The sequence below is a fragment of the Dermochelys coriacea genome, chromosome 4 (genome assembly GCF_009764565.3).
Source record: "Dermochelys coriacea isolate rDerCor1 chromosome 4, rDerCor1.pri.v4, whole genome shotgun sequence".
In the NCBI taxonomy this organism is placed as follows: domain Eukaryota; kingdom Metazoa; phylum Chordata; order Testudines; family Dermochelyidae; genus Dermochelys; species Dermochelys coriacea.
Genome location: NC_050071.1, coordinates 15,325,512 through 15,352,544, shown reverse-complemented (window position 1 = coordinate 15,352,544; position 27,033 = coordinate 15,325,512). Strand labels below are relative to the sequence as shown.

General features: G+C 44.4%; 1 protein-coding gene across 1 annotated transcript in view; it reads right to left on the bottom strand.

Moving 5' to 3' along the window:
* Nucleotides 1-27,033, bottom strand: part of FRAS1 (Fraser extracellular matrix complex subunit 1) — a 302,180-nt gene that overhangs the window by 41,574 nt on the left and 233,573 nt on the right. Inside the window, 14 exon segments of the mRNA XM_038399497.2 lie at nt 1,039-1,189; nt 2,500-2,613; nt 4,814-5,041; nt 6,095-6,235; nt 6,667-6,791; nt 9,473-9,652; nt 10,365-10,484; nt 11,344-11,532; nt 13,355-13,618; nt 16,953-17,106; nt 18,039-18,229; nt 20,267-20,399; nt 21,328-21,490; nt 23,907-24,058. Of these exon segments, the coding sequence (XP_038255425.1) occupies nt 1,039-1,189; nt 2,500-2,613; nt 4,814-5,041; nt 6,095-6,235; nt 6,667-6,791; nt 9,473-9,652; nt 10,365-10,484; nt 11,344-11,532; nt 13,355-13,618; nt 16,953-17,106; nt 18,039-18,229; nt 20,267-20,399; nt 21,328-21,490; nt 23,907-24,058 (2,305 nt within the window).

The window sequence follows — 27,033 nt, the reverse complement described above, 5'->3', positions numbered from 1 at the left end:
TTGCTCTCTCAAAAAACTGATCTAATCTTTTCTTCCACAACTTAGAAAAAAAGGATTTTTTTGGTAGGATTTTTTTTTAACTAAATTTAACTGGGACTATTTTAATACAAATTTGCTTAAGAAGAATTTAATTAAATCCCCTGGTCTGCATTTTGGTGTGTCCCTTTAAGACCACTATATAGCTACAGTAGCGTCTGAGCTTTGCCATAGCATTAAACTGACTCCTTGAACTCTGCCCATAAAATAATATTGGGTCTCTTTCTTTGTATTAGCCTGGATTTACTTTACGCAAGATGGGACAGACTTGGCTGCGGAGTTCTGATGAGAAGCGATAGACAGAAACCTTGACAGCGTTTGCCCAGCACCTAGCAAAATGGGGCCTTGCTCTTGACTGGCATCTCTGTGTTTTACTGTAATAGAAACATGAAGGGCTAGATGGAGGTGTGCCAGGTTGCCTTCCTTTAAGGTGCCACCTGATGTATTGGGATACCACTGAGCCTGCCTGTTCCGCCAGCCTGGGCGCCCCTTTACCCCATCTTGCTGAACCAGGCTCCTAAGCCACCTCTAGCACACACACAGGCAGGGCCACACCCAGCTGCAGAAAGACACACACACTGAGATCAGCTCTGGGAAGACCCCAGCACTAAGGTGTCCACCTCCCTTGGAGTGCAGACCCAAAGGTAAATTGTCTTACGCTGTATAGAAAGATCTGCACAGTGCAGGCTCATAAAAATTCGCTCTCTCCCTCAGTGCAAAGAGAGATATGATAACTTCTTCCTCCCCCACATTAGAAATTGCAGAAATAATTAGAAATTATTTTTTTAATACCCCCCCCACCTTCTGACACAGGAGAGAAGGACCTTCCTTATTCTACTCTCCTGGCCCTGGTGTAAATCAATAACTCCATTGAAATCAGGGACGTTATACATCAGAATCGGTCTGTCTGTGTTTCTTTCATACATGAGCTATCTTGCCATAGTGAAGAGGAATGGAAGGAAGTAAAGAAGAGGTCAGTAAAATGCAGTCCTGCTACCCTACCTTGTGTAAATGTAGTCACAGCTGTCCCCGGTTTCAGCTTGCTCTCCACGTGACCATGTTTGGGTCCAGTTGTTATCTCATAGATCAGCTGTTTGTCCTCTGTGTCAGGGTCCATAGTCAACAGTTCCTTCTTGGTGATCAGATTTGTTGCCTGGATTAAAGCCACACCAAATAAGTTACACAACTCCTGAGATGCTGGCTGAAAGAATTGATCTGTTGAACATTACGCAGACAGGGAAAACCTCTGGGACTTAACAATACTGAGAACATGCAAAGAGTAGCCTAGGATAGACAGGGACGGAGGAGTCCTGTTAGTGCCTTAAGCAAAGGAGTCAGATTCAGATTAAGGTCTGATATGAGTTTGTGGTTTGAACAAAGGGAAATTTGTGCAAAATGGCCAAGTATGGTCTGGTCTGGTCTGGAATCGATGACAAAACTCTAAGTTTTACATAAAAACAACCTCTCAACACAGCTGGTTGAAACTCAGCTCAGGCATGCCTGAAGCTTTGAGAATGGCCTGAGTTTTGGGTTCCATTCAGAACATTTTGCACAGCTTTAGTGAACAGGTGCTAACCCTCTTTCATTGCCCTGTCACATGGGTGTTTCAGTCCAGCTCTACTTCTTCTATGTTTCCTTAAGAGAAAACAACATGAATGGAAAATTGTGGCAATAGAACTCTTTGATGCCTGCACAATGCTTTTTAGTAAATCAAGCATGTGGAGTTGAAATAGCCTTCTCTTAATAATGTGTGAACCTATTTTGCTGTGAATAATCTGGAGTATTTCTTTGCAATTTACACTGACTCCTCAAAATACTGTCAGGTGTGTCTGTCCCTGCTATCCTATTTGGAATTCAGCAAAACAAACAAAAGTTAATGGGGAGAAGAAATCCCTGCATTGAGAAACATATTGGAATCATTCCTTTTGAGGCCCATCGGGGAAGACAGTTTCAGCCATTGCTGGCACACCACCACACTAAAAAGGAATACTTCAGTTGTCATGCAGTCCGCGAGTAAAAGGAATCTCTCTGGAACTTCTACTAAGTTCATCCTATTTTCCTCTGTCAGTGTCATGCCTGCAGACAATCAGCCTCCTGGTGCCAATGAGGCTCGTCTGTACTCCAGTGGGAAACATCCGTATAGCTATCCTTCCATGTTACAGAGTGCAGGCTGTCTGGGGAGACTTCTGAGGAGATAGGTTTAGCCCCTCCCTGGCAGTATCTCTATGAGGTACCTTTACCTCATCCCCTCCCACCACAGTACATTGATTCCAATGTGCCCTCTGTCGTCATAACGCAGTTCCCTAGACCAAGGTGGGTACTTGGGTTTTTGTTACTCCCATCAATGAAAGAGAAGTGATGAGACATTCTGGATTTTCTTCTGCCTGTCGCTCCCCTCCCTCTTTCCCTTCTTTTGGGAACATAATCAGTCTGGTTTTAACAAAGCTGAACACAAGCTGTTACCTTGCCATCCATGTACTCCAGCCATTGCAGGCCCAAGTTGGTGACAATTCTGGGAGTCCCATCATCCACAGGAAGAATGTCCACTTTGAACCGCTGGGGCGCCGCTGTCACAATCTAAGCAAGAGTGCCGACACAGAAGTGGCCATTCACGCCTCATACACATCACTGCTTAACATTAAACGGCCGGAGGTGTTATTTATTGATCTATCTCTACAGGCGTTCCAGATGTTTCATGGAAGGGGGTGTGGTCCATGCCTTGAAGAGCTTACATGATTAATCAAACCAAACACAGATGCGGGGCAGGGTGGGACGGGATGGGGGAAGATTTTCAAAAACTCTTTCTCCTGCTGAAGTCAATGATAAAACTCCCATTGTTTTCAAGGTAAACAGAGGTAGACCCATGCTGAGGCTACTGAAAATCTCACCCCAAATAGCTCCTGTCTGTTACTCCTATCTGACTGTCTTATCTATTTAGATTGTAAATTCTTCAGGGCAGGGTCTGTGTCTTACTATGCACTGCCTAGCACAATGAGGTCCTGTTCTCATTTGGGGCCTATCACTATTACTTTAATATAAATAATTTGCCCTGCTGTTACCCTTATTTTGATGATTATCAACAGATGTTGAAACCAATTAATAAAAAAAACCCTTGTGAAATGTTCCCTGAAATGCTTACAAACATATATTGAAAATGCATTTGGAACGTATGTTTCAGAGACTTAAGGCTTCAGGGATGATTTGGGTCTTTTAATCCCAAATATCTGCTAGGCAGAAGAAGTGGGAAAAGAATAACCAACAAAAGAAGAGAAGAAAAAGAGGGTGCTAATTAAATTAATATTCCTTGGTTTCAGCCTCTGGGATTTAATGCCTTTCTCTTGCAGTGGCAAAGCTAAATTGTGCTGCATTGTGATTTCACAGCGCTGTCTGTTCAGGGATGTTTTGTTTCCATTCTTTAAAAATACACTTTCCATTTTTCACTCAAACAACTCTCCTCTCACTCCGAGTCTGCAATAACCCCTCCACTTGCTGTGCAGTCTCAGCATTGAAATATCATGGGCCAGATCCTCAGCTGGTGTAACTTAGAATAGCTCTATTGATTTCAATAATTCAGAGAGATTTCTTGTCTTCTGAGAGCTTCTACCTGCTCCGAAAGGCTGAAGAGCCAAGAAAGTCTCACCGCTCTGAGACAGGTGAGCGAGCACATAATTAACCGAAGAATACCCCGTGCCGATACTGCAATGGCAGACAATATTTGATGCTATTCAACGTGATGCTGGCTGTCTATAGCACTGCCGCACTTTGCGGTTGGTAGCGCTGTTTCTTTACATTAGTGAAGATGCAAAGAATTTTTCCTCTCTTGTCTCAGCCATGTGAATGGACTAGATCAGGGGTGGCCAACCTGAGCCTGAAAAGGAGCCAGAATTTACCAATGTACACTGTCAAAGAGCTGCAGTTATATGTCAGCAGCCCCAACATGAACGCCCCCCACACTCCCAGAGCCTCCCGCCCACCGGCAGCCCCGTCCCTCCCCGCACCTCCTGATCAGCTGTTTCGTGGCGTGCAGGAGGCTCGGACACGGAAGGCTCAGGGGAGGGGTGGAGTGGGGGCAAGGCCTGTGGCAGAGCCAGGGGTTGAGCAGTGAGCACCCCCCGGCACATTGGAAAGGTGGCGTCTGTAGCTCCAGCCCCAGAGTCGGTGCCTGTACAAGGAGCCGCATATTAACTTCTGAAGAGCTGCATGTGGCTCCAGAGCTACGGGTCGGCCACCCCTGGACTAGATGATTTAAGATTACACTGAAATGTACCGCTGGGCAAAGCACAAGGCTACTACTTCACACGATGCTGCAGGAGATCTAGAACTGTGTCGGGATAAATGGTCGATCCTCAGCCAGCACAAATCGATGTAGCTCTGTGGATTTCAGTGCTTTTTTTTTTTTTTTTTTAAACTTTTGCGGTCAAATCCTCAGCGACCGTAAATTCACATCGCTCCACTGAACTCAACAATCTTCATAATGTCAGTGCATGGGCGCATGCATACACACACTTGCGCACAAAACACACTTTAAAATCATGAAGCACACAACAGCTAGCACACCCATTCAATATGGTCAAAGAACTCCACGAGCACACAAGGACATGGTGGAACACCAGCCGTCAAATCACACTAATGTCATGGAGCTCTGCCAGTTTACACTCGCTGAGGATCTGGCCCCGAAGGCATAAAATGCAACATCCAAGTGCCACTGGACATGTTCAGGGAGGTTTACATCACTTCTAGGAAATCTCTTTCTCTCCAACCCTCCATCCTCCCTTACCTCCTTCCCTCCATCCTCCGCAATGAAAAAGGGATTGGTCCCATCAGACACCGTGAAGGTGAAGCGATCCTTTAGGGAGTTGCTGCCGTCGTGGCTGTAGCAGACCCGGTTCTGGTAGATGTCATCCATAGTGAAGGTGGCCGTCTGGCGATAGTGCTGCCCGTTGCTGGTGCGTTCAATCAGACCGTGTCGAGGAGGCTGCACGATGGTGAAGGTAACCGATTCCGCCTGTCCAAAGAAAAGGGAAGGTTGCAAAGCTGGTAAAATTTCCTTGTGGGAGTAGTGGGTTACTTGGGTCAACAGAGCTGGAGAGGGATATGACTGGGTTTTACCTTTTCACCCATCTTCTTTCCAGGGACAAGAGTTCAAAGAAGTGGAGAAGAGTCGCTGGGCACTGAGCCAGCTCAGCAGGCTGGCCCCACTGAGCCAACCATCCTTTCCCAATGTCACTGTCTCCAGGAGGACATCAACAGTGGTCACATGAGAGTCAGTCAGGCTAGATCGGACCATAGGTTCACCTAGTCTGATATGCTGTCCCCATACTTCATGCAGTCGTAGCATACAAACACACTCATTCTTTTTGCAGGAAAGTGCAAGTTGTTTATTCTGTCAGTGAAAGACTGTTGTCATGTCCACTGGACGTGGTCCCACGGCTCAGGTTAAGGAATAACACACACAGAAGCCGGGTGCTTGCCCCAGCATAAGTTCCCATCGTGCCCAGATGAGGCAGCTGGGGACTTCTCTGTTTTAAGTGAAGTCATCAGAGCCAGCTCTACGCCCCCCTCGTAGAAATGCTTCAGCATTACAAGTCTAGGCCATGTCAGATACAGCAGCCCTGTGGCTGCTTTAACTTGTGCCCTGGGCTTGCTTAGCTCCTAGTGAGACCCAGGAGAAGGGAATGAAGAAAGGTGACTCGCATCTATCCCCTTCATCTGTGCCAAGCTAAGCTGAGCTGAGAAGGGATAGAGCCCACAAGGTTTATAGAGGAGATGGGGGTGGGGTTTAGGTCCTAGACCAATGATGGTTTTTCTTTGCTACAAATAGAAGGGGGACACAAGAAATGAAGTATGACAATTCTCGAGCCAAGACTTTGCTTTATTCAGACATCATTTCTCACACAAACCTACCCTCCTCCCAGCTGTTTGTTTGAAGCTGTCTAGCCCCTGTGGTCACACAGAATACGTGTTGGGAGGAAAGACATTAGTTTGAATCCCTCTGATTACAAATGCCGCTGTGCAACAGCACAGGGGAGAGAGGATATGGAAGCGCTGCACGCCTTACCTCTGTGTCGGCATCTGTGGCTTTCAGCTCAAACTCCGTGATGGTTTTTCTCACCCCTTCCTGCACCCGCATCCCAGGGCTCTGCACCACTGGCAAGGAGTCATCCACTGGGTTTATGGTGATGTCAAATGTCTGACTGACCTGGGAGAGAAAGAAAAACCGACCTTTTCTGATGAATACGTTCTACTCAGGATATGTCTGAATCGAAGCAACAATGCTATGAAGAGCCAATGGGAACAGCTCATAGGTAATGCTGCAGATTGTGTGTTTGTGCGATGCTTTCTTCAGCTGGCCTGAACTCTCTGTCACCCTGCTACCCCTCTGCCACTACCCCCCTCCACCTCACACACTAAATGTGTTCCCTCGGTGACACATCTGACCTCCGTCCGTATGACTAGCAAAAGTACACGCCAAAGCTAAATTAGAAGCTCAGGAGGCAAAGCTTGTTTCATTTAATTTTTTTGATGTAACTATGTCTCCCATATGACATCAGGGGAATTTACTCCCGGCACATCGATCAGTCCAGAATCAACCGTCTGCATCAAGTCAGAGAACCACATGCTCAGACCTACCTCATTCACTCCATCAGAGACGGAGAAGGTGAATGCATCAGCATGCTTCTCCGCCTCACTGGTGTGGATGTACTGGATGCTGCGCGAGGCCAGGTCTGCCTGGCTGAATGAGTTAATCCTTGTGCCTGGACCAAAATGATAGGAAAAATGTACAAGAAAAATGATGAAAAGTAAAAAGAGCAGGGAACCCAAAACAACCCTAGGAAGGACAGAAACGTGTCGCATACATAGCTCCAGTGCACAAGTGGAAGGAACACAGAGTGGGTCTTTCACAAGCACTCACAGTTGGCCTAACTCTGCTCGCACTGAAGCTAATGGGAGTTTTACTGCTGATTTCAATGGAAGCCGAGTTAGGCCAATGGTGAGTGCTCCTGCAAATCCCATCTGTACCGTTCTCCCATCCTAAAGGATGAGATTATGTGAAATTGAGTCACATTCTCAGCAGACTGACCGGGGCATGGTCATGCAGAGTATCTGTGGGGAAATCAGTCTATGAGGAATAGTAAATCCCACAGTTCCATTATCTCTCAGACAACAACCCAAAGAGATTTTGTTGAACATGGGCAAAAGGTTCTCACAACTTTATTTGGCATAAGAAAAGATCCAGGATAAAAATTTCAAAAGTGGAGGAGCTGCAGGAAAAGAGGAACAGCCTTGCACATATGGTGGCTGTGTCCAGGAATTATACCGCTTTGGGAGGATATTATTTAAGAGATTCATCTTAAGACAAAATACCAGCTTCCTAGAGATCCCCTGACCTGCTTACTAAATGCTCCAGTAAAGGACTTACATTTTAAACAGAACAACAAATCAATTTATTTTTGTTGTTATCAGCAAGACTTTGTATTGCACAATATGAGAAAAAAAAGTGACTTCTTCTCCTATGGAATTGTGGTATAGTAAAATATGGACTGTCCTTGTAATTGAAAAACTTTCACACCAAGTACATACACAAGAGAAGTGCCAAAAAGAGGGTAGGTAGAGGTCACACTTAGTAGTGTACTCAGAAGAGGACTCCCTAGCCAGGAAGCCAGAATCTTTAGCCAGGTTCTCTGAATATTAACCTGATCCTGAAAAAGTAATAAGTAATGCATGATGTATATTAACATTTTATTGTAACTTTGCCTTCATAAAAAGTTTCAAAACCAAACAAAAACCCTAGGTTCCATTTTCAAAAGTGACTTAGGCACTTAGATATTTTAAGGTATTTAGGTGCCTACTGATGCAGATAGATGCCTATAGTGGGATTTTCAAAAACATGCAGGTGCCTAACTCCCACTGATTTCAATGGTGCTTTTGAGAATTTTGCCCTTGATTGAAAACACCTGGACAAAATTGGTGATCTGTGTTTCATAACAAATGGCTATCAATTAGCGGTGGGCAAACTTCAAACATTCAGAGGTTTGGTTTAGATAAGCAACATAAAAAGAGGATGTTTATTCCAAAGCTTATTTGGCGCTCATTAGGTTAGAAGGCCTGTGAGAACGGACTCTCTTCTGAGAGCTCCAGTATTTTTTGCTTACAGTTGGGGCCAGTTACACCATGAGAACAACCTCTTTCAGAGTATTCCAACATATCAACTTCTGATGCCTTCCAGGATCTGAAAGAGCTGTGGTACCAGAACCAGCACACTTAAAATAATGAGAAAAAAGTTAATCCAGCTATTTCAGACTTCCGAAGTATTATGTTCCATGTTTGGTTTGCATTTTAGGCAAAAGCTTTGGAGGAAAGAAGGAACACTAACTGCTTATTCCTACTTTCATTTCTTTCTAAAACAAAGCTGTAAGGGCACAGACTGCTTTCTGAAAATACAGCAAAGATTTACAGTCCATTAATCTAATGAAAGGTCGCACTTTAAAAAAAGATAAACATAATCTAAGCCAAAGGAGCATATTATTTGAGGATACAGGTTTAGAGTAATTCATTAGATAGGATTAGAGGACACATAATATCCTGGGATAACTGGTCCTGGAAGGCAACCATAAGATTTAAAGATTAAATTTGCAGTGAATTGTTTTGTAAGTCTGACAGAGGGGACAAAAAAGCTACTGGCAGGTCTCCAGAAAAGGTTTGTTTTGAGAGTACTTAAATATTAGGTAATTCATGCAAAAGTGTGTTAGCAAATTCCAGAGCTCAAAGGAGTCTCCCATATAGCTTTTGCTGATTCAGTATATGGCACATTGTACCTTGGGTATCTGGATATGTCTTTCTTTCAAACTTTGTGATTAAAGTCCCACATCTTAAGCATTGCTGAGAAAGGGGTTGGAGTTTTCGTACCAAAACGCGTACAGGGCAAGATACTGAGGTAAAAACAAGTCATTTGGCTTCTGGGCATATCCAGTGACAAGGGATGTTGGTTGTGAATTTTTGAGAAGTGCTGGAATCAGTTCTTAAGCATAGGAAAATGAGTCCCAAAGTTATATGCGGTAAGAATTTCAGTGTAGTGACAGAGGGGCTGCAAGTTATGTGCACTAGGGTTGTCTGAAATAGTGGGTTACAAGAAAGGGAGATTCACAGAAGCCAGTAGCACGAGCTGGATTGCTGAGTAGAACCCAGGAGGTGAGGTTACTATGAGTCCTAAACTCCCCAAGCTGTGGAATAAATAATCCTCTCTGTGGGTCCCAGATCATGCCTCATCTCCTTTGGCCTTGTTTTTAAGCTCCCTGGGTTAATGATTGTTTGAGATCTCATGGAGGATCTAATTCCAGGCAGACATTTTTCAAGAAATGAACTTCTAAAAACTTTAAAGCCCTGAAAACCTGTGTTCCATGGAGAATGCGACAGAGCAAGAGAGGGCTTTGCAAACCTGGTGACGCAGCATGTTCCAGGTGACCCAACTGCGGCTGTTTGGTGATTCTGTACAGGAGCGCTGCAGGCTCGCTGTCCTGGTCAGTGGCGGAGAGCTGCAGCGTTGTGATCTTCTTCACTGAATTTTCATCCAAGACCAGCCCTTTGTTCGCTATGATGGATGGGGGGAGTCTGTCCTCTGAAAGCAGCAGGGGCAAAATGGTTTGAATTATGATACAATCAGCTTCCCTTCCTTGGCTTTATACACACACACATCCAACCACCATGTAGCAAAAATTTTCAAAGACAAATAATTTTTACCTGAATGTTTTGGGCTCGATTTACATGATGCTTTACTCAAAAGTCACCAGAGCAGGTCAGTGGCAGTTACATCACAATGGGCCTGACTCAAAACACACTCAAGCAATGGAGAAGGCCCCCCACATGAATAATGAACTGCTCTTTTAATGAGCGATTCCTTCCCAGTCCCCAGTTTCAAAGGGTTTTCAGTTGCCAATAAACAAAAACCAAATCATCAAGATTTTTTGCTTAGAGATTTATTTAAATTATGATAGTATGTCTTTCTAAAAGATATGCTTCTAGCACAACCAGAAGTTATGGGCTTGACGAAACAATTGATGAGTGGAATTTTATGGCCTGATGATCAGATGAGATTATAAGGTCTATGGGTGAGTTTCTGTGCTGTGCCACTAAGAATCCAGCAGCCGGTGACTGTCCTTCCCAGTTCTTGCACCAGAGAAATTCTTCCCGACAGATCTAGTCCTTTTAGGGCTCTTTTACGCCACTCCCTTTATCTGGCATACATGAGCCGGAGCGGGGGTGAGAATCTCACTGTATTAATCTATGATCTTTCATAGCTAAGAAAATATTGCTTACATAGCATCTTTTACCTAAGACACTAATATAGAATGACTGGTCGACCAGTTTGTTGCCTTCTGCATCCATCACATCAAAGTTGAATGCAAAACTCCCTCCAGGCTCCCCCTTCTCATGACTATATTCCACTTGTCCTGGAGAGAAGGGGGAAAAGAAGTGGCTTAATACAATATAAGCTGCAACATTGGCTGCTGTGACCTATTTTGGAATCTGCCTAGCCAACAGAACATGGGGGTTGCTACAGTTTCCAGATTTGTGTATCTATTTTTTCCCTCCTTCTTTTTCTCCTTTTGAGAGAGAGTTTTTAAACACTTGGTTATTGAAAATAAATTCTCCCTTCACAGATCTGTCTTCTGCTACTTTTCTTTCTCTCCTCTCCCAGCTTCACATCATCATCCCTCATCGTAAAGATTTTGGCTATTTCAGAAATACAACTCGATGCTAGAATCGGTGATTAGCTAAAATATCTTTAGCTTAATGTTGTATGGGAGGGAATGGGGGGTGGTATTACAACATTTGAAGACATGCCCAACCTGCTCACAGCTCAACTAGAACCAGATGGTGGGTGGGTTTTTCGAAAGCGCTGAAGTGATTTAGGAGCACAATTCCCACTGTGTCAATGACACTGGTGCTCCTAAGTCACATGGGCTCTTTTGAAAATCTGTGTCCAACACATGGGTCACGACACACTGTCCAGGAGCGACTGGACTAGTTGTCCTTATAAATTGCATCCATACATATCTATAATTTTATAATAATTTTAGATTTATGTTTTATGCCATGTCTTTTTCTCATTACATTGGGATTTATTGGGACAACAAAATACCATGCAACTCTTGCTCATTACACAGGTAACAATCTCATTGTTACCCTGTTCTCCCTCAACCTGTTGTATCTTTCATTGTACATTCTATTCCTTTGGGGGGGTTGTAAAAGAGCTGGCAAAACTTAGTTTTATTTATTGGAACTGAAAGGGTCAAGAAATTTGCTCACCTTTATTTATCTCAGCTTGGGTGAAACTTTTGATGGGTCCCTTCACAGAGATCTGGACCAGGTTATCAATTTTAGTCATCTGCAGATGTCCAGTACTAGGATCTTTCTTCAGAACGTATCTGACCTTCAGGTCATCCGAATCAATAGCTGTAGCTTTTAAGTGCTGACCTGTGATGTGTGCTACGGAGCCTAGATAGTAACAGAAGATACATAAACAGCCCCACTCAATCCTTCCAAATCATTTTGAAAGACTGGATTGCATTATTTATAAACAACGTGTTACATATTTAGAGATTTTGTTCTTTCAAGAAAGCTCTACTTATTTCCCTCCAAGGAAAGCACTGTAGGTCCAATTTTCAAACAAAATGATAGCTTAGTAGGTAGCCTAAATCCTGCAACGGGATGCTCAGTTTAACATTTTCTTATTAGGTGCTGATTTGAGTACCCAAATGTCAGTCCTGTTAAGGAGCCCATATTTGAAATTCAGGCTCCTCAAAGCTTGGCACTTCACAAATATGTGGGACTGACATCAGATCTAGGAGTATTGGCGAATGTGTGTGTACTTAACAACCTTGTAAAAATACCAGTACAATATAGCCTTAAAAATCTTACCCTTACTTATCCCAAACTCCCTATTATCCAAAATATGCTCACGCCCAAAAAGTTCAGTGGGAGACCTGACCCGTTTCAGAAAACAGGAGCTCAGACAAGCATTGCTCAGATAATCAGCTGGTGAGGGATGAGACATGCCTCGAAGGAAGAGGATTACTTGGGGGCTGGAGGGTTAGGGCACTTCTGATGCTCCACTGCTGCAGATCTTAGAAGTATGGAGTCTCATTCTTATTCCTTCATGTCCTATCCATGTGGGGCGTCAAAGCACCCACAGCACTTCCCTCCTCATTCTGAACCAAATCCTTTCCCAGTCCTCCCATCCCTGAATACAGCATGCAAAGCCCACTGGCTAATAAAGCTCCCAACGAAACTGATGATTTCTGGTGTACTCTGGCACGTCTGAATATTCAAAGGCTGCACTGAATTATTCTGGATCTGGGGATACAGCACTGGGTAATTCTGAATTCTAGAAGAACGGCTCATAGCTTTAGAGCAGCTTTCACTGTCTTCACCATGTGACAGGGTGGAGAAAGCTGGAGTTCCACTTTGCGCAACTCAGTACCAGGAAGTTTGGAGACAATAAAGAGAAGAACAACAGATGGACTAAGGGGCCAGAGGAGAAAATATTGAACTATGTTAACAGGCCCGATTCTACTCTCACATCCATGATTATCAAGATAAACCACACTGATGCCACCTGAATTACTCCAGCATAGGACTGCTATGAGAAGAGCATGAGCTCCAATTACAGAGGTTGGCTAAGGAGCGGCAAAGTGTGGGGCAGAAGGAGAAAGGACATGATAGCTATCTACAAATATTTCAAGGGGGGCTGCCAGGAGGGAGAGGAATTACTTGGGCAGGTTCAGGACAGAATGACTAGGAGAAATGAATGACATTTTCAGAAAGGTTGGTTAAACCTGATCATCAGGAAAATACTGCTAACAAAGAGCTCTGGCAGGCTGTAGAAGTGTCAAGGGGACATGGCAGAAACTCAACACTTAAGACATTTAAAACTAGACTAGACAAAGCACTTAAAGTGCAGGGAACTTGCCACCTGAGGTTTGACAGATCGCCCTTGCCTGCACCATTTTTAACTGTTATTAGTCCTTTGACATGTCAAGCAACTTCTGTTGCTGTTTCTTGAAGCACAGCAATTTTAAAGGTTTCCTTCTCCCTTCCCTTCCCTCCTTCTTTCACCATTCCATTGGTTTTAAAACCTTTTTGACTTACTGGGACAGAAGCATTGGTTGAGATGTTCAAAGCCAGCTTCCGGATTTAAACACGCACACTTCTGATTACAATCAATAGGAGGTGTGTGTGTCTAAACGCCTTGGCCAGCTTTGAAAATCTTGACCATTCGTTTCTATCAAACTTGGTAGTCTCTCCACTCACTCCGTACCAGCTGAAAGCTGCAGGCCCCTGTTCACAGCTAATCTGGGCAGCTCATTCTTTGGCAGCTCCACAGAGAACTCCACTCTCCCCATCTCAGTGTACAGCCCATCTGTGAGAGAGAATCTGAACTCATCTGTCTCCATTCTGGAACTCCCCCGCGTGTAAACAATCAGTTGGTCCAGGACATCCTGATAGGTGAAAGAGGAGCCCTGAGACAGAACACGCCCATTCTCCAGAGGCTCTGAGGAAGACTGTCTCCTGCGGAGGTGACCTGAGGAAGAATAGGTACATTAAACATAAATAGCCACATGGGAGTCTCCCTGATTCTCAGCGTTAGTGTAACACGCCAACATCAAAAACACTATGGGCTGGATTCTCTACTGCCCTACCACTTGTGTGCTCCTTGACACCTGGGAGGCCAGGCATTAACTACTACCTTTCCACACCCACTTGGCACAGGTGTTGTAAATCACTACTGAAGCACAGGATGATGGAGTCTCTGGCCCTTTGATTACTTACTAGAGCTGAGAGAAATTTTGTGGCAAATAGTAAATTCGCCTCCAAAATGCTTTTTTTAAAGACATTATTTAGGACATTTGGATCGAATTTGGTGAATTGTTTTGGCTGGAAAAAATGAAAACAAAAACATTGAAAATGGCAAAATTAATTATGGCAAAAAAAGTCCAAATTGACATTTGAAATGTTTTGTTCAACCTGAATGGAATTGTTTTGGTTTTTCATTCCATCGAGAAAAATGGAAAAAATTCAATTTTTGTGAGAAATTAACTGATTTCTTTCATTTTATGTTTCAGTTAGCCAGTCACACTGAAAGATCAATTATTCACTGAGAGTCCTTTCCAGACAACCATAGCTTGCTTGAGAGAGCTTCAAGATATTGCTCGTGGCTTTCTGATCACTACCGGATCTGGTTAGAATTTGACTTTGTCCAGCGGCTGGCCTACTCAGACCCTCTGCCTCTCATCTCTTAGATGTAATGATTAGTTAAAATGTCTGCTGTAGTTTCAGTTGAATTTGGCATTTATTTCCGGTTTTAAAGTGTTAAGCAGTGTTTCCTGTGCACAGTTCACTTGTACCCGTCAGGTGACTATTTTGCATTGGTGGGTATATCCTGGAGGCCCTTGTATTCCTCTTGAGTTACACTGGTTCAAGCGAGCTAAATGGATAGGTGTGATGGAGAGCAGCAGCACTGAGGGCCAGATTTTAACAGGTATTTAGATGCTTATAAGCACCTAGTGGGATTCTCGAAAGCGCCTAGGTGCCTAACTCCCAGGGGACCACATTTTTAAATTCCCAAGTTCCTGTACAAGTGTTTCAGTCCTCAGCAGATGGCCTGAGATCCCTAGGCTGCCCCACTGAGCTCTGGCCATCTGGATTTGTGGGGTCCAAGTTCCCTGTCTATTCTGGGAGGTGGCAAACCCCAATGGAAAAGTTGTAGGAAACACTTCAAACTGAAACTCATGGAGTTTTCTGTCTGCACAGGGGAAGCAATAGACCATCGTCTGTCAAATCAGTCTATGACTTCTGGGGGAAAGGATCATTAACACAATGCCACTTCCATCTAGTCTTTTTACACATCCCATCCCCACCGGACAAAGCCAGCATTTGCAATGGAGACAATAGCGCTAGCTTTCACCTCAGCCACTACCCTTTAAAAATTTCCTCTCTTCTTAAAAACAAAGATATATGAACTGGGAATCTGTAAAACTCCCATCAAGTACTTAAAAACCAATTCCAAGAGAATTGGTGACTATTCTGGATCAGGTGATCAGCACCATTAAAGCCCTGTCTACACACAGAGCCATGCTGCGTCCAGAGACACTGTGGGCATGGCGGATGGGAGAAATGCTTTCAGAACAGTTACTGATGACTGTGCTTGACCGCCTGTCTCATATGCAATGACTGGCAGAACCATGTCAATCGAGAGTTTTGAGGACTGGCTCTTGGGATTCATTTCTGGTGAGGGCAAGTTTCACAGAATCTTTTTTTCTCAGGTTTTAAGTGACAAAGTTCTGATTATGCCCACTAGGGACTGGTGTGCACTGGGGGCAGAGTGGATCCGCACGGGTCCAGCTGGAACTCCAAGAGGGATGGTGCCAGAGTAACCTGGTGCATAGGAGAAGCATGCTTGCTACACCATCCATTAGACGGGTACTGCAGAGGCTTCCCTCCTGGACCAGCTGATTCAGCTGGCCAGGGCGGGGGGAAGCGTGGTCTTGATCCTACCTCCTTCCTTTCCATTTTGAGGTGCTGGAGACTGAACTGTGGGGTATTGTGTGGAGAATAGGGGAACGATTGCAACTACAACTACAATCCAACCCCTACTAAAAAAAATTAAAATACTGCAAGAATAAGTTGTTGTAAATAATGAACAGCAGGTTTCGGGCTGCTGCAAGTTATTATTTCCTGGCTTCATATCCAGAGCTACACATCAGTTCCATCAGCATCAGAGGAACATGCAGAGGACTGGTTTACAGCTCAAGTGTTTGCTTTGGCATATAGAACAAAAGGAGCCCATATGCCCCAGCAAAGCACAACACGGTTTTATTATTATTCTTTGACAGGTAATTTTCTCCATAGTGAAAATATATCCCAGCACCCTGTGCATTGCATGCGCTCTCTGCTGGGGTTACAAAGGGACCCATTCCAGCAGTATGCAGCAGTTAAGCTGGCTTCAAAGTGCAAGAAGTCCGACAGTATAGCAGCGTAGCTGTGTGTGCCCCACACTCCACAGCTGTTGTCAAGTTGTCCTGCACCCTGAATTCAACAAACAAAAGGAGGCAGGAAGCCCGGGTAGTGGAAAGGTGGGGGTGGCCTGGGTTAACTTGAATGTCTCCTGTTGGGTCAGATCCTTAGCAGAGTACCCATCTGTGTAGTTGGGCCAGGAGTGAGGGCAAGGGGGGTGGCATCCTCCCCTAAACTGGCAAAGCAGCTGAGCAGCTGCTCCATGGAGGTTTCTTCAACCCAATGGATGAAGTTGCCCTGCGCTCCCCTACTGCAAGCCCCCTGTAGAAAGGATGCCAGCAGGCTCCATGTAGCAGCAGCTCTTCCAGCTGCTGCTTCCCTTCAGACTCATGCCATGCAGAGGCAGTACTCCTCAGGTGACACCTCCCCGCTTGTATGGCCAGGCGGAGCTGTAAGGCCAGGAGGAGGGGAATGGAGTTACCTGATCACTTTATAAATCGATTATTCATTTTCTAGTCAGAATGCGAAGTAAGCAGGGAGAGAGGCTTGTGTGCCGTGGTGATGAACTCCGCGCTGGCCACTGCCACTGAGCTCGGCCCCTGGCTGCGGGTAAAACCCATGTCTGGGGATGCTGTAGCAGGGCAGGCTGATGGAAAAGAGTAGCCTGAGAGAGATGGGTCTGGTGGTACTGCCGCTCTCCCCGACCAGTCCCTCCTCCCGCTATCCATAGACCCTGTGTCTCCTCCAGCACAACATCCACTGAAAGGCCTTTAAAAACCCTCAGGAACTGGCCTGTCACGAAGGGTTAAATCGCCCCTGGATTAGCCAGCACATGTGTATTAAACATGAACAAATCAGACCTTTCTCACAGCAAGAGATATTCCACCTATGCTCGGTCTTACCATGGTCAGGCTTTTTGGTAACTACAAAGACCAACTGCTCATCTGGAGTGTCCAAATCCTGCAGGCTTAGGGAGGTATTGCTGATCACCACCCCCGAGCTGCCGTGCACTCTGATAGGCACCAGCGTCATCTTCGGGGGCTCATCATTCCGCCGCTACAGAAACACAAAGATAGGCAGGCTGTCCCAGAAGAAAACTCGCTCACAAGAAGGGCAAACTCACCATGAAGAGGTAGTAAAGAGGAAATTCCCCTGAGATAAAAATACACACCCTTGACTTGTTTTACTGTTCATAGTTTTAAGTTTGTTTTTTTTTTAACTAAAGTGTTATAAGAGTCTCTTGCATGTTGGTCAACATCCTGCCTGTTCCGAGATGGAGGGGGACCAATAAATGCCTTTGCCACATGCTCTGAGAAAGGGGAATTGGTGCATAGTTGTGTTGCCCAGCAACAGATTGTTATGCAGTCATACTCTGATCCCGTTTCCCCCTTGCTCCATGGGAAAGCCTATCGAAGGGAGACTGTGTAGCCTTGTGGCCAGAGCACCAGGATGCGACTCAGGAGAGCTGGATTCTACTGCCAGTTCTGCCACGGGCCTGCTGGGTGATCATGGGCAAGTCACTTCCCCTTCTGTGCCTCAGTTTCCCCCATGTAAAATGGGAATAACAAAACTAATCCTCCTTTGTAGACTACTTTAAGATCTAAATTTGAAAAGTGATACAGAAAAGCTGGGTATTCTTATTATCTATGCCAGCCCCAGGTGCATGTGTCATCTCTGCCAGCACTATAGCTGATTCATATTATTTCCCTGGTCACACTAGCTTAGCTGCACTGGCTGGTGTTTTGGTGGGTGAAGCTATCCACTGCCTGCCTGCCACATAGGGGGGTGGTGGCCCTGTAATTGAGGTAGTGAGCAGAGAGGCATAAGGGGGCATCGTACCCTACTCCGTTCCCTGCATGGGTATTCAGAGCGCGGCACAATCTGGCGCTAGGTCAGCGGTGGCAATAAGACTTGAAAAGCCATCTACATCGTTGGGCATGGGGCGGGGCTTTGTTAACCAAGCATCATATTCCTTAGACAGGGTGTACCTGGATGGTGATGTTGACGCTGTGAGTCTCAGACCGGCTGAAGCCATCGCTCACATAGAATGCAAAGACGTCATTAGTTGGCTCGATGCTTTCATGGACGCTCTGAAAGTAGTAAATATTGTTCTCCAGCAAGTCATGAATGGAGAACGATGCATCTGAGCCTGCAGAGCCCCCAGGGCCAAAAGTCCCACCTGCAAACAAAGCACCATCTGTGAAAAGATGCTCATTTCACTAAGAAAACAACGAGAGTAAGGAAACGATCCCAAGTTCTGCTTTCCCGTTTCTGGAATTGATTATTAACGTGTCTAGTGACCCACCCAGAAAGCTGCTTTTTTGGCACTACAAAATGTAAAGATCTTGTTGTTTTACATACAGCGGCTGGCTTCAGTCCCCTTTTATGAGGTTAGCCTTCAATGATGAAGCAGTTACGAATGCACCATCTTTCCCCAGCAGAACCAACAGCCCAGCTCACCCTGGCAAAAACAGTTTGGCTGTCATCCATTAAAGGCCTGTTTAATCAGAGGAGCTCAGTCTTTTTCAAAACACTGACTTATTCTGGCTCTTTCATAGGATACAGTGAATATGTATTGCTTAGCAGCCTGCAGGCCCCAGAGGAAAAACAATTGCGATTGCGGTTATAAACCACTACATATTTGCGATCATATACCACACAGAGGTATCTTAGAAACCACAGTTCTTCCCCCTGTACTTAGAATACAAGGTAACTGCGATAACAGTGTGATATCTTCTGGCAAACAATGCCCCACTGTACTTCACGTAGCTGTGTTTGGAGAGTGCCTAATTTGGTCTGGTGGCTACAATTATCATGAGAGCTTTGTTCATGTCTATACTCTGAGTCCCCTACAACCTAATCTATTAGAAAGAGAAAAAAAATCACAGCAGCTGAGTGATTTACAGTTTGTCCCCTCCATTCCCTGGTTCTAATCCTGGGAGCATTGATCGATTTCAAATTTCCTTCCCCAATGACTGCTTCTACAGGGAAGAGGGTGAAAACAAACATCTCTGCCATTAAGGTCTCCCTGATGAGACAGAAGCAATGAAAAAAAAACAGGTTCCAGCAATGAAAAAGATTTACCAGTGTCCTAACAGTAACATGGGCTTGTAAATTAACACAGTCCAGAAGGGATGCTGACAAGCCAAGCCCAGAACAATAGGAAAGGCTAGGAAAGAGGTTTAACAACAAAACAAAACAAAAAAAAGGTCATTACTCAGATTTTTTTTTTTTAACTCAGTCCTCTCAAAGGCAAAGCTCTCATGTATCTGCTTGCACAAGAACAGAGCAAAAGCTGAGGGCTGGATTGTATCTCCCCGGGCTTGGGGAGCTCTCTGTATGAAGATCTCCCACTTTACAGCGTCTTCCCCACCAGGGAGGGGGTGGAAGAAGCAAAGGAAGGTTAATGCAGGTAGAAATGTAATTAATTTCTCTGCAGAGTTCCTTCTATGCTGGGGAACTGCCCCTTACAGGGGGTATCCCAACAGGAAGTGCTGCCTGAGAAATCTCTGATAGCTCAGCTCCAAAGTAACTGTACTGCCAAAGAGCCGGATCATGGCCAGAGGGAAGCAAGGGCTGCTGCAGAGGTATCAGATACCCGAGCTACGTGCAGAACTTGTGGGACCTGCAGGGTCTGTGAGCCAAGCCATCGGGTTCTTCAGGGCAGCCACTCCAGGATACAGGGGAGTAACCAACCGCATAGGGGGAAAGGAAATTATAGGCAAAGGACACGGGGACCAACCACTCCCGATAGGAGCATCTACGTGATTTAGGAGCACAAGTTCCATAGATAATATGAGAATCTAAAGCTCAGGTCCTGCAGCGAAATAAGAGAAATAATAGCAGCCACACTTTGCAGCTTAGCTAGTTTTAAAACTGCAGTGCAACATATATTAGTTGGAGTCAGGGAAGGATTTCTATGGATAACAAGAACAGCTCAAGTTACAATAGTAAATATTAAAAATTCAACAAGGTCTCTGTAAAGGATGTAAACCCCCTTGCTCGGACAACCTCTAACTTTTGAGGGTTAGAAGGAAACTTTCCCTGGGGCAGGTTATCTCACCACTGCTGACAGCAGGATTTCTCTGAAGCAGATGGTGCTGGCCATTGTCAGAGACAGAAGCATGAGGTACCCCATGCCTCATCCAATCTGGCAATTCCTGTGTTCCCGTTTCCTGACCAAATACAAGGAAAAACAGGTGTAGATACAGTTTACCTGTCCTTGTGTTTTCAATGTACCCATATATTGGTAGCGTAATTATTGTAACCATTAGGTCGTCTTTGGCTGTATCATAGTCAGTGGCTAGGAGATGGTGAACTGACAGCGGGACCCTGCCTCCCTCATCAACCTGGAAAAAAAAACAAGGTAAAAAGAAGCAGAACAAACATGCTTCTGAAACAAAAACAGGTTCAATAACTATTGCCGAATGGCCTTTATAATCAGTTCAAGGAGGATTTCATCACATGAGTGTCTTAAACTTATCCCTTTACCTGTTTCTGCATGAATTCTCTAGCTCACTCTAACTACAGGTCACTGCTGGAGTATGCAGGGGCTAAATCCCAATTCTTCCCCGACACTGTATGTTTTATAAAAGTTCCTGTCCCTCCCTACCCAGAGGATATAAAAATCCAATGTAACGCTGGGGCTAGGTTGAGTAAGAGCTTATCTTGCCCCAGCAGCAGTCTGCATGCCACTGGGCTAGTGTCAATACAATGGGAGTGGTCTGAGCAGCACAGTGTACCCTGCAGTGTCACAGTGACCTGTTGGGGGTTGTGGTTTGCTCAGTGGGAAACGTTTGATGGCTAGGGATGGGGAGTGGAAAGCTCGGAAGGGAGGGAGAACACATTAAAGGGTTCAGATAAGCACTCTGAAATGGGACATGCTGAACCAAACTTCCAGATGTTTTTAGGTTCATCCATCCCGAACCTTTTGTGTGTCACCTGGTGATACAATGAGCCAGATCCCCAAAAAGTGGAAAGCAGCACACTGCCACTGATATCAATGGAGGCACACCGATTTACACCAGTGGAGGATCTGGGCCACTGTGTGCAACGGAAATGACTGGATGAGGTTCAGGGACATGGTACTGTTAACTTCACCAAATAGTTTCACAACACTTTAAACATACACGATTGCATGTGAGACACAATGCTTTCTCACATCTGTACTAGACACCAGTTCACCATGGTTGCACAGCAGCCAGGAAAACGACTGTTCAATTGTTTATGTCACACATGCTTCTGCTACAACTTCCTACATTCTGGACAATTACTCACAGTGATAAGGTCAGCAAAAGCAATGATCGAAGGCTTGTTCTGGACAGAGGCGATAGTGATGGTAAACATTTGGCTGTCGAGCCGATTGTTGTCAGCATCGAAGACAATGAAGTGGAAAATATCTGTGACTGGCTGATTGTCCGTCTCAAACTCAGTTGAGTATCTGGATCAAGAATCAGATCAGTGAGTCACACAGACAGCCTGCTGAAAGGATTTCACTTCCTATGTTTAAGAACTGCACGGGCAGGAACATGCCTCTTTTCAAGGAGATAACAAGTCAATCCTTTCCTCCTCTATCTCGTCCATCCAGAAAGAACGAATATTTTCCCATGTCCTTGGGCGAGTGGTGTTGATCAGGAAAAGGCTGGTCTGAGCGTGCTGGCTAGTCAGCCATAGTGAAAGAACATTCAGATCGTTCCTCACATAGCACATTGCAAACCTGATGTGCAATCATGCTCTGAAAGACTCTCAGAGAAAGCAGGACCCAACACTGGGGTGGGGGTTAGGGAAGAACACGGGAGGTGAAGGTTATTGTACAATGAGAGTATTGTTCCAACAGATCAAACCTGCCTTTCCTGAAATAAATATGGTTTCATTTTTTTTTCTTCTAAACTTTTAAATCTGGACATTTGTCTCCAGTCCACCTGCATGGCAGAGACATGGAGTGGGACTTTCAAAAACACTCAGCATTGGCCTACCTCTGCTTCTCACTGCAGTCAACAAATTCTTGTCATCTTCAGTAAAAGCAGAGGCAGGCCAATGTTGAGCGCTTCTGAAATCCTACTGTTTCGATCATGATTTTTATTCACTGACTTATTTATGTGCTTAAGCGTAATCACCTTCAGTCTCCACTTTGCTGATGTTAATACACAAATGTTCTGGTAGTATCATTCCCCTGTGCATAGTTGTTCAGTCTAGTCTGTGCATGTGTATGAAACTACCTCTATATTATTGGAAGGATACAGCGATGCATGGATCTTAGTTTGGTGTCATGCAGCAAGAGCAAGTATTGGCTCCTTCTGCGTAGGAGCCAATGACAGGCTCAGCTTTGACCCTGTCTGGAAGGGAAATCCACAAACCAGTGGTGCAGTTTATTAACATAAGAACGGCCATACTGGCTCAGACCAAAGGTCCATCTAGCCCAGTATCCTGTCTTCTGACAGTGGCCATTGCCAGGTGCCCTAGAGGAAATGAACAGAACAGGTCATGATCAAGTGATCCATCCCGTCGCCCATTCCAAGCTTCTGGCAAACATAAGCTAGGGACACCATCCCTATCCATCCTGGCTAATAAAAATAGAAGGACCCATAGGTGCCAACTTCTCCTGGCACCGGTGGGTGCTCGCATGCCCCCCTGTCCCCGGCCCCACCCCGTCCCGACTCCACCCCTGCCCTGCCCCCATTACAACCCCTTCTCCAAAGTCCCCGCCCCAACTCTGCCCCCTCCCTGCCCCTATTGGACTCCTTCCCCAAATCCCTGCCCTGGCCCCACCTCTTCTCCACCTCCTCCCCGAGCACTCTATGTTCCCGCTCCTCTCCCCTCCCTCCCACAGCTTGTTATGCTGCGAAACAGCTTGTTATGCAGCAGCAACCACTGGGAGGAGAAGCAGGGCTGCGGCGCGCTCAGGGGAGGAGGCAGAGGCAAGCTGGGGAAGGGGGGCGGGGAGCTTGGCTGCCGGTGGGTGCAGAGCGCCCACCAATTTTTCCCCATGGGTGCTCCAGCCCCGGAGCACCCATGGAATCAGCGCCTATGGATAGACCTATCCTCCATTAACTTATCTAGTTCTTTTTGAACTCTGTTGTAGTCTTGGCCTTCACAACATCCTCTGGCAAGGAGTTCCATGGGTTGACTGTGTGTTGTGTGAAAAAATACTTCCTTTTGTTTGTTTTAAGTCTGTTGCCTAGTCATTTCGTTTGGTGATCCCTATTTCTTATGTTATGACAAGGATTAAATAACACTTCCTTATTTACTTTCTCCACACCAGTCATGATCTTACAGACCTCTATCATATCCCCCCCTTAGTTGTCTCTTTTCCAAGCTGAAAAGTCACAGTCTTATTAATCTCTCCTCATATGGCAGCTGTTCCATACCCCTCATCATTTTTGTTGTGTCACTTTTTCAGCATGGATAGTTAGAAAACTCTGTTTCCTGCTGGAGCTATAGCACAGAGGATACCACTGTTCACACAATACCAGCGAAGTATAGGAGAGACATGAATTAGGTGTCAAATGTTTCATGACTGGAACTATTTCAAGTAAAGGATTTTTTTCTTTTATATCATCATATTTGGTATTGCCTAACTAAAAAATCAAAACGACAACAAATATAGAGACAGATTTTGAAGACTTTCAAGCTAAATAGCACTGTGTGAGTGCAGCAATACCCTATTTTGTATACACAATCATGGTCATTTTTATTATCACAAGATACAACAGTGTAGTTATGAGACACCATCTCTGCTATAATTTATAAATACTGTATATCCCAACATTAACAACATATGTTCCCTGCAGATGGTGCTCTGAAATTCTCGCTGAGCCCAAGAAGATACGGTGTGGTGAAAAATACCTGTTTATTACCTGATTCTCTGGTTGTTGATATCGTCCATGGTGAAATTATAAACCTCAGAAAGCTCTTCAGAATGCTGCCCAGGTGTGGTCCGCATGAGGGTGCCATACATGGGCAGAGAAATTAACTGAATTCTTATTTTCGAGTCAGCAGAATTATTATCCTAATAAGAAAAGCAAGCCAAGCAGCAGTATTTGTTTTTGTTTCTTTATGGTGAACATGAAAGAAAAAAGTCAGGTGGTGAAATATATAGATACTGGGCTAGAGCCTCAATTAATGTAAATCCTCGGAGCGCCTTTCATTTCAATGGAGCCATAATGATTTACACCTGCTGAGAATCTTGCACAAAAAGGACCTTCATTCTCTCATAACTGAGATAGTGTTCTATCTATCTGTGTCACACATACACACTCACTGGGGTATAAGTCTAGTGTAGTTCATTTTCAAATCACATTAAACACCAAGTAGAATTTACTTTCCCAATAATACCCAGTTGCTGCCCCCTCCCCCCAAAAGGTGGACTGAAATATAATTTCTATATGGCAGAGAGAATATACAGAGACTGAGCTAAATTCAGCTCTTAGTTACACCAATGTAAATCTGGAGCAAATTCTATTGAAATCAATGGGTTAGTTCTGGATTTACACTGGTACACTTAAGAGCTGCATTTGGCCCATTTAACTATATTATGTATATCCAACTGTATGATATTATATTTACGTCTGCATCTTTATTAAAAAGTTTCAGGTGACAACATGTACCACAGTGTCAAAGTTTTAAGTCACCATAGCCTCAACATACAAGTAAATAAGCCTCTTTCCCTTACCCACAATTGTAATTCCACTGACTTAAACGGAAGTAAGAAAAGCAGGTTTCGACCCATAGATTTTCATTACATACATTAAGGGAGCAAGATTTATGTTTTACATAAGATTTGAGTGCCCACAAAAATCAGACACCTAATGTCGACTTTTGATCATTTCACCTTCCTCCACCACAAACAGTGCTATTAAACTGATGGTACCTGAAATCCTTTTTAATGTACTGAAGTGTGTCTGTACTCTGATCTCATTTCCTGGGTCCTTTTAAAAATGATTTCCCAACAGTGATGTCAATGCAAAACTGATAAAATATCTTAACATAAATTTTTTAGTGCACTGAGTGGTGATTTAACCATATAACTACAAGTGAAATCCCCCAACTACCATGTGGAAATCCTCATTGAGTGATATCAGCCTAAGTGACATCAGTTTATGTTATTACGTATTGTTCATGATATCACACAAGTGATACCAAATCTTGCCACACGGGTGTTTCTCTCACAGCCTCAGCTCCTGCAGTCACATGATTATGTGAGACTTTGCTTTCATTTTATAAAAATAAGTGTCTAGCCTTCATGGTGGCAGAGAAAAGCCTGAAAACATGAACCTAGAAACCAGAAAGCAAAGAAAAAACCACCATGTATTATTTTTAAAAAATCTTGTGATTTTTAAGCCAAAGTCATGATTTTTGAATGTTTGGGGTTGGCAATACGGTCATACTGTGACACACAAAGCTACAAAGGGCTGTTATTTCTAAGAGTATGACAGGGTACTCTCTAGGACAATCACATACCAGCATCAACCTCCTGGACACCACGATCAGCTTCAGCAATGGAACCCTACAGACAACTATATACACCATACCTACCTTCATAGATCCAGTAACCACTCAAACATATCAAGAAATCTGTTATCTGCAGCCAGACACTCAGATACCACAGAATATGCTCTGAGGAGGAAGTTTGGGATATATAGCTTAACACACTTAAAATTGTCTTCACCAAATAAGGGCTATTACCAGAGAAGTAGATCACATCATGGAACAGACCAACCAACTACGCTGAGAGAACTTGCTTCATTTTGGAAAAAAAAAACCCTCTGACTGCACACCCTTAGTTATCACCTACCACTCTGCACTGGCACCCATATGAAATATCAAACAATTACAACCAACACAATTCTTACTCAATTACAATCCAAACCCCTTCTTCTGGCCTTCAGACAACTCTCCAACCTCAGACCCTGCCATAACAACAGATGCAAAACCTGCAGACACATCTCCACTACTGCAATGATCAACACCGCGCACAACATACCTTTCAAGATCCCTGGGTCCTACACATGCCTGTCACAACATATGGCGTATCTCATCCAGTGCACTAAATGCCCTGATAACAACTATTTATGCTAAACAATCTATTGCACCTTGTATTTAGCTGTGAAGCTTGAGTATCTTTCCCAAACCTGAAAAAGAGCTCTGTGTAGTTTGAAAGGTTTTCTCTTTCATCAACAGAAGTTGGTCCAATAAAATATATTACCTCCCCCACCTTGTCTCTCTAACGTATTTGTATGTTATTTGCAGAACAAAGAACAGGCAAGTCAATTACACAGCTATAGAAGTGAACTAGTGGCATTTTAAACCAGGGGAGCATAGGGTCAAGTAATCTGTGTCTTCATCAGAACCTGAAGAGGAAATTATAACTCCCCCAACTTAACTTAAAAGTTGTCAGCTTTAAACTATTATATAAGATATGGATGGGACTCCCACATCTGCATCCTCCACCAACTCCCAGCATCCTGTCTTGCTCAAACTCCTACATCCGCCACCTCCCAACTGTCTTCTCTACAAAAACTTGTATGACAGCTCCTGGTCCAGAAACCACCACCAGGACAGTTGTTCTGCCTCCCGCATGAAAACTTTGTGACAGTTCCCATTGCTGTTTTTCCTCAACACACACACCAAAAAACCTCATCCCAATCATCGGCTCGTTGATGCCTTTTCCCCTTCCTAGCACTCAGGATAACACCGAGCACATTTCATCTTCAAAGAGCTTTACAGATATGAGGTAATATTTTCAAAAGTGCCTAAGTCCTATTCTCAAAAGAGACATAGGCGCTTCGGAACCTAAATTCCATTGACGTTCAATTAAAAATAGGCTCCTATGGGCCAGATTTTCAATGGTATTTAGGCACTTAAAAATGCAGATTGGCACCTAGCTGGATTTACAGAAGTGCCGAAGGGTATGTCTAACTGAAAAACAAAAACACAACCCCACAGCAGCGCATCTGAGAGCCCATGTCATGTCGGATTTGTGCT